At 45.1% G+C, this 11580-nt stretch overlaps 1 protein-coding gene across 1 annotated transcript; it reads left to right on the top strand.

Moving 5' to 3' along the window:
* Nucleotides 1-2802: 2802 nt before the first annotated feature.
* LOC134503483 (interferon lambda receptor 1-like) lies at nucleotides 2803-11580 on the top strand. The gene is made up of 4 exons (XM_063312283.1): nucleotides 2803-2900; nucleotides 5943-7792; nucleotides 9123-9271; nucleotides 11299-11580. Exons 2-4 carry the CDS (start codon nucleotides 7570-7572, stop codon nucleotides 11578-11580), a joined length of 654 nt encoding a protein of 217 aa, XP_063168353.1. The 5' UTR covers nucleotides 2803-2900; nucleotides 5943-7569.

Raw genomic sequence — 11580 nt, 5'->3', positions numbered from 1 at the left:
GACCGTCACCTTGGTGGTAGCTCTTCCACCTGTCCTTCAAGGCCCTTCCCTCTTTCCTCTACATCCCATGATCAAAGCCACGTTAAAAGAGGGGCACATAGGTCACAGCTGCCAGGATGACTTTTTTGTCCTCCTCACTATTTCTTTTAAGAATGTCCCACAGAAAATCCCCAACCAAGAGCCCTTCTCTCTCATCCCGGCGTGCAGGGCAGCGAATAAAGGAGTTAAGTAAATCCCAGGAAGGCAGGTTCTGATGGAATGTTGGGGAAAAAAATTCTAGAAGTCTGATAGTGACATCAATTTATTATAATTAGTAGTAGTAGTAATGTGATTAGATTTTTTTTTATTCCATCAGAGTGGTGTCCAAACAGAGCAAGGGTTCTCAACCAGGGTTCCATGGCATCCTCGGGTTCTGCCAGAGGTCACTCAGGGTTCCCTGGGAGATCACGATTTATTTAAAAAGTTATTTCAAATTCTGGCAACTTCACATTAAAGAGGTCAGTTCCATTCTTTATTTCTAGTTTAAAAACACGGTTAATGCATACATACAGGCCTACCCGTGAAACGAACAGAATCATTTTGTAACTTCTGGCCTCTATTTGAGCCTGAATGGGCAGGGGCTCCCCCAGGCCTGAAAAGTATTTCAAGGGTTCTTCCAGTGTCAAAAGGTTGAGAAAGGCTGAAACAGAGTCTGCCAGTCATCTCTTGTGGGACACTTCAGTCTGCGCTCCGAGCAAAGGCTGGACTCGACAGCCATCCCACTGCAGAATCCTTGTACTGCAATAGAGTGGCGCCCCCGGGGTCCCAGGTTGCCTACCCGGCTTCGTTACCCGTGGCTGGGGGCGTGGCAAAGTCATGCCTGGAACCGCGCGGTGGCAGCAGAGACGGGAGAAAAGCCGCGGGGTGGGCGGGGCTCCCGGGGCTCCCGTCGCAGCCTCCAGGTCGCCCGATCGCTTTGTGGACCGCATCAGCAGAAGTTGCCTGTTAAGATTTACTCCCCAGGAAATTGGGCGAGCCTCTCGCGGGCGGAGAAAAAGGACGAGGTTTGTAGGTTGGCTTTCAAAACTGCTTTCCTCTCTTCGAAGGAAAAAAAAAATCAGCAGATTTTCTCTTATCTACGTTTTGATAGTCTTTGGCTCAGTGTTTCTCAACCTTGGCCACTTTAAGGTGGGTGGACTTCACCTCCCAGAATTCCCCAGCCAGCATAAAGTTGAAGTCCACCCACCTTAAAGTGGCCAAGGTTGAAAAACACTACTTTTGGCTGCTTAACCTGATTGGAGAATTAACATATTTTCTAGATTTGCACAAAATACCATTTTAAAATCTGTTTTATCATCAAATGGAAAAAAGAGAAGGTATAGATATATAACAGTATTAAGAATAGACCTTTTAAATTAATTCTTGATTGCTTTTTTAGGTAGTAACAGAAAAAGAAAACAAAAACAAAAAATATACAAAGATACATACATTATCAAAAAAAACCATAACAGGTTCTTTAGAAAGGTGAGAAAAGTATAATAGAAAAAGGAAGTAAAAATATGAAATGATATATATATATCATTAGAATAATAAACAGTTACAATTCTATATATAGTTATCTAATGCAAATATGATGCAAATATATATCTATATTTATTTCTAATGCAATTAAATAGCCATCATGCTTTCTCTAAACTACTATATTTTGAATAAATGAGTCCCATATTTCATTATATTTATCCATACAAAGGCTACGTCTATAGGCAATCCTCTGGCAAGTGTAACCGAGTCTTCAGTTCATTGAGTAAATGGGGCCATACATTGATCAATATTAAGAATAGATTTTAACCTCAACCTGAATAATCCTGATAATCAAAGAACAAAGGGGAAAGGTATGGGAAATGTTATTGTAAACAGAGCCCAATATGTGACTTCCTGAAAATGGCCTTCTTTGTTCCTTTGTCCCGAAAGAAAGAAAGGAAATACATTTGGACCAGCAACGTATCACAAAAATCCATCTCTATAAATCAGGTGTGATTTTCTCTTTCTGTTCTTGTATCATTTCTTTAACAAGCCCTGAGGCTCCCAAAGTCCAGGGAATTCTGGGAGTTGAAATCCACCCATCTGAAAGTGGCCAAGGTTGAGAACCACTGTGCATCCCTAACACAAAGCAGATTCAGCAGATTTACAGAATACATTCAGCCGTACAGAAATCTTAAAATTAACCATAACTTAATTGTCCTTACCCTCTCCCATTTGCCCTGACAACACCCTTGAGGCAATCAGGCTGAAAGCAAAACCTGGTTTGGGCACCCTGTTTGTTTAACCAGGGACTGAATAAACCACCATTGGCTGGCTTTGCACAACAGGCTGACCCCAAACCCCAACCAATCCCTCTATCTCAGCCCAAACCTTCCAGGTTACACAGGCTCGCCCGTCCCAACACATCGTTTAGCTGGTGAAGGTGGTTTCAAACAAGGCTTTGGGTTCGGGACCTCCAGATGATTTTAAAGGTGGCATTCAGGAAAGTTTGGTTTCCATATTGATGGTCTGGCTCTTGAAAGGGCTGTTTCCTAGTTTGGCTTTCTCCCAGGTGAGCAGCTTTCTGAATAGCATGCAAGAAGGTAGGAGATCTTCATTCCAAGAGCCTGGACGGTGCCAGGAGATGCCAAGAAAACCCGTGGGGATTTCCCACCATCCCCATGAGAGCCGGTGGCAAAGATGTTTTCCACTGGCAGGTAACTCTGATGCTTCCCTCTAGGGGTCCCCATTCACAGGTACTGAGTTATGCGCTGGTGCCACACAGGAAGCCGTGGAGTGAAAGTGAAAAGCGATTTGAGCACAGACTTGCTTTCAAATGCCTGCTCTGGAGCTCAGTGTCTTGCTGCTGATGGTGGTTGCCCCTTTCCAGCCAGTTCAAGGTACGATGCGCCTCTCCCCTCAGAATTTCTGGGGCAGCGTGATTTCCCATTCACACTTACCCGCGGTTTCCAGAAAATGCAACAGAGCCGGGCATACGTTTGCCTGTTCAAAGCCTCCCTGGATTCAGTGTGTCACAGTTTGCCCCTGATCTGGGGGAACAGGAAGGTGTGGGAGATTTTTCAGGCAAAGCCCACAGAGGGTACATTTCCCACGTTCAGATTGGGAAGGGGTGGTTTGGATGGAAAGTAGGGGAATCTGGCTAAAAATGGGAGAGGCCCAGGTGCCTCGGTGCTCCACATGCTGTTTATGTGGGGTAGTGGGGAATCGGGCATTACAGCCTACCAGAGCAGGATCGAGGTCTTGGCAGGCCCTGAACCCTCTCACAATTTTTAACTGCTAAGATATATAAATATTTAACTGTATACAATGTATAAAGCCCAACAGGATGACAGAACTTGGCCACCTTTTTTTTGTGTCTGTGTGCCTTTGAGTAGTGTTGACTCCTGGCAACTGCCTGGACTGTCCCGGCACCTTTCTTGGCAAGGTTTTGGACGTGGTTTGCCCTTGCTGCTTCCTGGGGCTGAGAGAAAGTGACTGGCTCAAGGCCACCCAGCTGGCTTTGTGCCTAAGGCAGGACTAGGCTTCATGGTCTCCCGGTTTCTAGCCTGGTGCCTTGGCCATTGCACATAACTGGCTCTCTAGCCACCCTTGGCTGGTTTTTAAAAAGTTAAGTAGAATCAGGCTTGGTTAGTGCATGGATGAGACACCATTAGGAGATCCCAGGATTAGAGTGGGAAAAAGGTAATGTCAAAACACTTCTGTCAAGAAAATGATATCAAGTGTTGTGTGTGACTCAAAGGACACTTGTCTTTGTACCTTAAAGACAATGTTGATGTATTTTCCATATTTGTTGACTGCTCAGGCATAAGACTCAGGGTGGTGTGGGGGGCGAGTCTTGTTCTTTTGGACCAGGGTTTCGCACCCAAGGGTTCCGCGGGAGGTCCCTAGGGGTTCCCTGGGAGACCATGATTTATTTAAAAAATTATTTCCAGTTCAGGCAACTTCACATGAAAGAGGTCAGTTTTGTTCTTTATTTTTAGTTTAAGAACACTGTTAATGTATCTATACAGGCCTACCCATGAAACAAATAGAATAATTTTGAAACTTCTGGCCTATAACTGATCCTGAATGTGCAGGGGTTCCCAAGGCCTGGAAAATATTTCAAGGGTTCCTCCAGGGTCAAAAGGTTGAGAAAGGCTGCTTCAGATGGTTGGGTGGGAGTGGTGTCTCGGAGAACTAACTGCTTCTCCCAAAAAAGAATTCTTTCCCCAGCTGTGTGGGAGAAAGGAGTTGCACACTTCTTCCCTGACGCACTTACTTTCTGTCTGCAGGGAACCTGTGTGATTCGGAGGAAGTACATCTAGGGTTGTGTGCCTATGACTACATTCACATAACATGTTTTGCTCTCTTCCGACTTACAAAACCAAGCAACTGCATTCACACAACTTGCTAAGCTAGCTTAGCTTTTACTTGGATTTGTTTCTTTTTATGGCTCAGCCTGTTGTGCAACCCCACCTCTTTGGTTAAACTTTAGGATTTCCTGTTTTCACAAGCCCAGAAATTAGATTGCTTGAACGTCCAGGTTCAATGTGTTGTGTGAATGCAGCCACTGAATACAGTCTGAAGGAGGATGCCTGGATGCAAGTTTTACTGCTCCAGGGTGAAAGGTCCAGGGGCAGGTCAGCTGAAATTGGGAAACTCAGTTACAAGGGAAAGAGTCATCCATAACAAACCATGTTGATGTTAAAATGACATGGAGGGTGACATCATCACACAAAAAAATCAATTGCATACTTGTATCCAGACATCTGGGGCATATGCGTAAGTCACATCATTTGCACACTGGCATCGTTGTGCTCATTGTCTGCCATCTTGCCCTCTTCCTGCCTTTTGAGATAGAGTAGGCCAGGAAACACACGAGAAAAAAATACTAGAACTCAATTTTATTGATAGAAGTTCTAATAACAGGATCTTGAAAGCTTGACAGTGTTTTTCCTCCCCTCCCTCTTATATGAAGGAGAGTTAAGAGGCATTTGTAAGTTTCTTTCTCACACTTCCTTGTTTTCCCAGGCTAAGTTCACATTTTCCCAATTGTCCTAACAGTCAGGAATCACGCTGAGATGAGGAATAGGTCTCTAGTGTTTATTACTGCTACATAAGACAGAAAATCCTAACAAACTGAAGAAGCGTGGGAAAACCCAGACAGATAAACCCCAAAAGTTAAGGCGGGTCTGATCTGTGTCTCTTTGAATGGCTGCTCAACTCCTCAGTACTATGCATGCGTTTTCCCCCCTAGATAGGGGCCCCCTCCTGCTCGCCATCAGTACTCATGACATCAGTGTTTACCACATACAGGTAGTTCTCACTTAATGACCATTCGTTTAGTGACAGTTCGGACTTATGACAGTGCTGAAAAAATCAATTTATGACCAGCTCTTACACTTACGGGCATCACAGCGTTCCTGCGGTCACATGATCACAATTTGGGCATTGGCAATCAGTTCACATTTATGACTGTCATGGTGTCCCATGGTCACGTGATCACCATTTTCGACCTTCCCAGCCAGCTTCTGGCAAGAAAAATCAATGGGGAACCATGTGATTCACTTAATGACCATGTGGTTCACTTAATGCCCACAGTGATTCACTCAACAACTGCTACAAAAAAGGTCGTGAAATTGGGTCAGATTTGCTTAATGGCCACTTTGCTTAGCAACCAAAATTCTGGTCCCAGTTGTGGTCCTTAAGTGAGGACTACCTGTATCTTCTTCAAAGCCATCTCTGTCCTCTTCTATACCCACAAATTGGGAAAGTGTCATTCCAAAAGGCAGGGCTGAGAAAAGTTCCTAATTAGTTTGTGCCATGTGTGTATGGGGGGTAGGGGTGGGCAAACGTGCTGTCCCAAAAATGTTCCACTGGGCTGTATAACCCAGCCTTCTGACCCAAGAAGGAACAAAACCTCTGGCTTTAATTTTTGACAGGTGACGATCTCCAGCTGCCTCGTAACGTTACCTTTGTGTCAAAGGATTACAGTCTGTTCATGAAGTGGTTGCCATCCAACGGTCCCCACCCAGGAGTGTCCTATACTGTCCTTTGGGCGTGAGCATTGAAGGAGGGGGAAATTGGCTTTGGGGGCTGGGGCTCCATTGGGAACACTGAGTCCAAGTTGTGGGCACTCCCCCAGATGGAGCCATGTTGCAGCGCCCACCCATCTCGGAGGCACCGGGTCAGGGAGGCTGAGGTAGCACGTACCTCTGTATGGGAGGGGAGATTGGCTGGATTCACCCGCACATTGCTGAACCATAATGAGCCATGTTGGATGCTGACTTGGGATCCTGGGTGAACCAAAGAATGGTGATTTGCCAATCGTGGTTATAGCTTAATGTGTGGCATGAACTCAGAGAATTGTGGTATCATCAGCAAACTGTTGTTAGGCAAATCATGGCTTAATGTACCACCTGTCTTGGATATTTCTTTAAATTAAGTCAATCCCAAATGCAGTTCCCCATCTCTGGTAAGCCTCATAGCACAGCCCCCACCCCCACTTTCTTTAGTAAGAATCTCTCTCTCTCTCTCTCTCTCTCTCAAAACTTTATACATGCCTACCAAGCCCCTGTTTCCTTCTTTCTGCTGTTTGAACACAACTAAAAGGGAATTCTTTACGGGGCATAATGGTGCGTGGGAATGACCTTGGGAGGCAGGAAGAAGAGCCGCAGTCTAGACAAAAGTCTGATGAATGAAATTTGAGTCCAAAGGAAGGGAAGGGGTGGAGAAAGACCCCCTCCCTAGTTTTCAGGAAAGTAAAAGTGAGGGACGGGAGGGATATTTGCAAAATTGATGTCAGCCCTTCGAGGTAGTCCTCTCAGCCTCCTAGGTAGACCAGACAGGAAACACAACCAGATGATCTAATCCTACTTTATGGTAAGAGTAAATTAACAGAATCTTGCAAGTCTGAAAATACAAATATCCCACTGTCTCTTTTTACGGCTGGATAAGTTAGGGCAGATGTTTTCTGAGTTTCTTTCTCTTCCTGTTATGCAGCTGTGGGCTATGTCCTCTCTTATCTGATGGTTCCCTAGGCGGCATCTCTTACCCTCATCCCTCAGGGTCATTCCCACGTACCATTACTAGTCCAGACAAGAAACCAATGTCATGAGTACTAACAATACCTTTATTGTAAGGTTACAGTAACAGAATCTTGCAAGTCTGGAAGTACCCCTCCCGTCCTGCACTTTTAGTCTCTCAAAAACTAGGGAGGGTCCCTTCTGAGACGCTTTCTCCACCCCCACCCCTCCTTTGGACTCAAATTTTATTTATCAGACCGTTGTCTAGGCTGCGGTTCTTCCTCCCTGTCCCAGGGTCATTCCCACATACCATTGCACGGGGGCAGAGGGTGTGCAAAGAGTGGGTCAAAAAAGTCAAGTGGGCGGCCACAAGCATGTTGTGACGCATGTAAAAAAAGGGCGGGGCTTTGATTGCATGGCTGTGGCCACCCTCTTGACTTTTTGACCCACTCATGGACACCCCTAGTGGGAGGCATTTCAGCCCCACCCTCCACCACCCTGCAGGGTTCAATGGGGAAGACAGAAATCACAACATCTCGGGTGAATGCAAAGCTTAGTACATCCTTCTGGTTTCTTCTGCAGGGACCCTTTTGATGTTCGGTGGGAGGAAGTGCAGCATTGCAGAAACATCACTGAAGCCATCTGCGATATTACCTGTGTGTTTCAAGAACCCAGCAACAGATACTTGGTCAGGGTGGAAGCTCAAACCAGAACCAGGGCTGGATTCATCTCCTCGGCACCTGAAACCATAGATTACAAACTTCATGGTACGATGTTCCTGTGGATGTTGCTCTCCTCCTACCCTCCCATCCTTCCAGGAAGCATGGAAGTGCAGGATGTGGTTTGATCAATGCTAGCATTTTCTGAAAAGGAAAATGTTGTTCTCTTGCAGGTTTGCGCAGGGCAAGGGGGAAGAGCACTTTGCAGAACTATGATTAAGCTAGTTACTGAATGGGCTCGTTTTCTGGCTGGGGAATTCTGGGAGTTGAAGTCCACACACCTTCAAGTTGCCAAGGTTGAGAACCACTGGCCTAGGCTATAAATAAGATAGTATCTAAATTTACATAATATTTGATAATATGTAAAATTATGCAAGATACATCTGGGTAGCAGGAACTTGGGCAGTCAAGGTCTGGCAGATCTTACATGCTGCTGCACAAAACCCAGCTATAATAAATGGGAGTTCATCTGTAAGAGCATCTGGGCATAGGCCAAGTCTGAGCAATGAGGATAATCTAGAGGTCAGTCTTTGGAGAGAGGGAGGAAGGCTTTGCATATTGGGATACAGGTAGTCCTCGCTTAAGGACACTAATTGCGACATCACATGACTGTGCCAACTTATGATGGCAATTGGCATCGTAAGTTGGCAGTTCTGGTTGTTAAGCAAATCCCATGTAGTGGTTGAGTGTCGGGACATCATAATTGCGAGCCTGTTGCCAAGTGCCTGGATCGTGATCACATGACTGTGGGGACACTGCAACGGTCACAACTACAAGGACCGGCCATAAGTCTCCTAGTTCAGCACTGTCGTAACTTTGAATGGTTGCTGAATGAATGGACATTAAGTGAGGACTACCTGTATACAAGCAGGGAAACAGGGAGGCAGCAAGTCCATGGAGGGCTTTGAAGGGGAGCTTTTGCTAGATCTGGTAGCCAGTTGAAAGTCCTTTGAAGAAAATGTGACCAGTCCTTATTTCAGATGCAGAACTCAAGAAACAAGTGAGAAGAGGGAGGTGTGATCACAAAAGAGCTCCAAAGAGGATGTTGCAAAAGTCAGCGCAGGAGTTGACCGAGTCATCAGCCTGGTGGAAGGAAGGAGAAAGAGCCATACAACAGGATAGATGGTGAAGGACATGGCATATAGAGTAGCTTCTGCAATCTTTCAACTTTATAGGAATTGTAGACCCAAAATTCCTGGTGGTAGGAATTCTGGGAGTTGTACCCCTATCTCATCTGGAAGGCAGCAGGCTAGGGAAGGTTAGTCTAGGAAGTTCTGCATTTAGGTTGTCCCAAGAAGCTCACCTGTTCTTTCCAGAGATGAGTGCAACCAGTTTACTTTGATAACTTGCGCTAACCACCTGCCTTATTTTTTTCCAGTGGAACTTGCTCCTCCAGTTCTCAGAGTAAAATATACCAGAAATATCCTTGGCATAAACATTTCTTTCACCTACCCATCTTGGATGAAGGACAGCTTTCAGGGTCTGAGATATGATTTGGAGATTTGGAGAGTTGGATCTGAGACAAAGGTGAGCCAGAGAACAATGCAGTATTAATTTCTCCTCTGTGGAGTCCTTGGTGCTCTCTGAGCTTGGTTCTTTGCTAGCAGACGCTTCATTACCCGACTAGGTAACATCATCAGTGCATGTGAGTGTGGGGTTTGCTCCCTGTTTATATATACTAGCTTGCCCTGCCAGTTTTGGTGGGGTTGTGGCTTTCTATTTAATAGTTCCTTGATTAGGGTATTGTTTTCTGCTTGATTGTTTGTCTGCTTGCTTGCTTGCTTGCTTGCTTGTCTGCTTGGTAGTTCCTTGATTGGGGTATTGTTTTCTGTTTGATTGTTTGTCTGGTGTTAATCCCTGCTTATCTGGGTGTTGGCTGCTGGAGAGGATGTGCTCTGGTCTTTTTGTTTCCTTCCTAGCTTTTTTATTGTCTCTTTTGAATGGTGTGTGAATGGGGTTTATCTCTATGTGTTGATGGCTGACTTGTCTGAGTGCCAGGCTTCCAGGAATTCCCTCGTGTTTAATTTCTCCTCTTTCTTGGGTTTGCTTGGAAAATATTTATTACAGTTGTATCCTGTCCTTTTTCCAAAGATCTTCAGTCAGAGATCCCCTAAGATCCTTTTCACCATGACTCATGAAATAAAACACTGCACATTCTTTGACTATATTTGCTATCTAACAATGGAGGGTTTATTTGATTGTGAAGCGCTGTATCTCTTTCCTCCTTTGATGGAATTTTCAAGAGGACTAAAAAATAAAGCCTCTTAATAAAGCAACTGTTAAAACAAATAAAATAAAGGGACAAGGACAAGGATAAACCAGGGGTTGGCAGTCTGAAAGATAAATCTGTTGCCACACAAGGTGTCATGAGTAAGGATGGCGAGCAGGGGGCTCCCACCCAGACTGTCAAGCGCATGCATAGCACTGAGGAACTGTTCAGCCATTCAAAGAGACACAGATCGGGACCGCCTTAACCTTTGGGGTTTATATGGCTGGGTTTTTCCCACGCTTCCTCAGTTTGTTAGGATTCTTGTTAAGTACTACTAATAAATATTAGAGACCAAGTCATTGTCTCAGTGTGTTTCCTGGTAATCAGGACACAAGGAGCCTAAAAGGTCAAAGCAAATTTTGGTAAATGGCACCAGCACCAAGGAGACCTTGTGTCCATAGCTGTCCATCCCCACTTGAAAGGCCACTTAGATGTTCCTTGGACAGCAGTGTTAGGAAAGGCCATTCTGCCCAAGACCTCCTGGTTATCTGAGACAGAGTCTAGAGATTTCATTGATCTAAGTCAGACAAATTCATGAGCTTCCAGGGTTGGGAGAGCACTGGCCAAGAAGATAAGAAATGTGGTCCAGAGACATATTTAGGATGGATGTTTCTGAAACACTCCCTTTGCCTCCCTTAATTCATCTAACGAAAATTCCCCTTAACTCAGCCTTCCCAAATACAGTACGATGCTGTCTAAATATGTTAGATTGGCACCTCCCAGAATTCCTAGGTTTTCCTGTTGGCTAGGAATTCTGGGAGTTGTAGTTATTAAAGTTATTAAATCTTCATAACCTTAATAACCTGTAGTTATTAAACTTTCATGCCTGGAGAACATGAAAAGAGCCTTGCTAGATCAGTCCAGCATTCTGCATCCCGCAGGAGCCAACCAGATGCATCTGGGAAACTCACAAGGAGGCAGGAGAGGGATAGCCTTCTTCCACCATTGCTCCCCAGTAACTGATGTCTAAAATCTGCGGCCTTGATTCAGGAGTTAAGCAGATAGCCAGCAAGACTAGTAGCCCTCGACAGCCAAATTCTCCAGGAATATTTCTTCTCTTTTTCAAGCCATCTAATTCAGAGGACATTCCCCAGATCAAATGGCAGTAACCCGTAGTCCATCTCTCCTCCATTAAATTGATGTGTGACTTAAAGATGCAGGAGGAGAAACCCAGGGAAGTTGGACACTTAGGGGTGAGTGTCAGGTTCGCTGCCCTCTGTGTATCTGTTGTGCTCTTTTGCCAGTATTCCTGTTGGGTTCAAGCCTGGGCTTGCTTATCTTTCAGAATGAATATAAGGACAAGGACGAGCCTTCAATGGACATCAACACAACAGAATGGCCCCATGGCCAGTACTGCCTCCATGCCCAAACATCCTTCTGTGTTGATAAGGACAAGAAACAGAGCAATTTCTCGGAGCCACTTTGCCTGTGGTTGCATGGAGAAGGTACAGGAGTCAAAGATCTAGAGCTTGATTTCCCCAGTGGCCTGGACTCAACACAGGCCGATCCTTGCATAGGATTGCAAACTTCCAGTTCTATGCACCCATGGTCAGTGCAATCCCATTAA

This window comes from Candoia aspera, chromosome 10, assembly GCF_035149785.1.
Source record: "Candoia aspera isolate rCanAsp1 chromosome 10, rCanAsp1.hap2, whole genome shotgun sequence".
NCBI classification, from domain to species: domain Eukaryota; kingdom Metazoa; phylum Chordata; class Lepidosauria; order Squamata; family Boidae; genus Candoia; species Candoia aspera.
The sequence above is the reverse complement of the archived record's forward strand: the minus strand, read 5'-3'. Positions and strand labels throughout refer to the sequence as shown.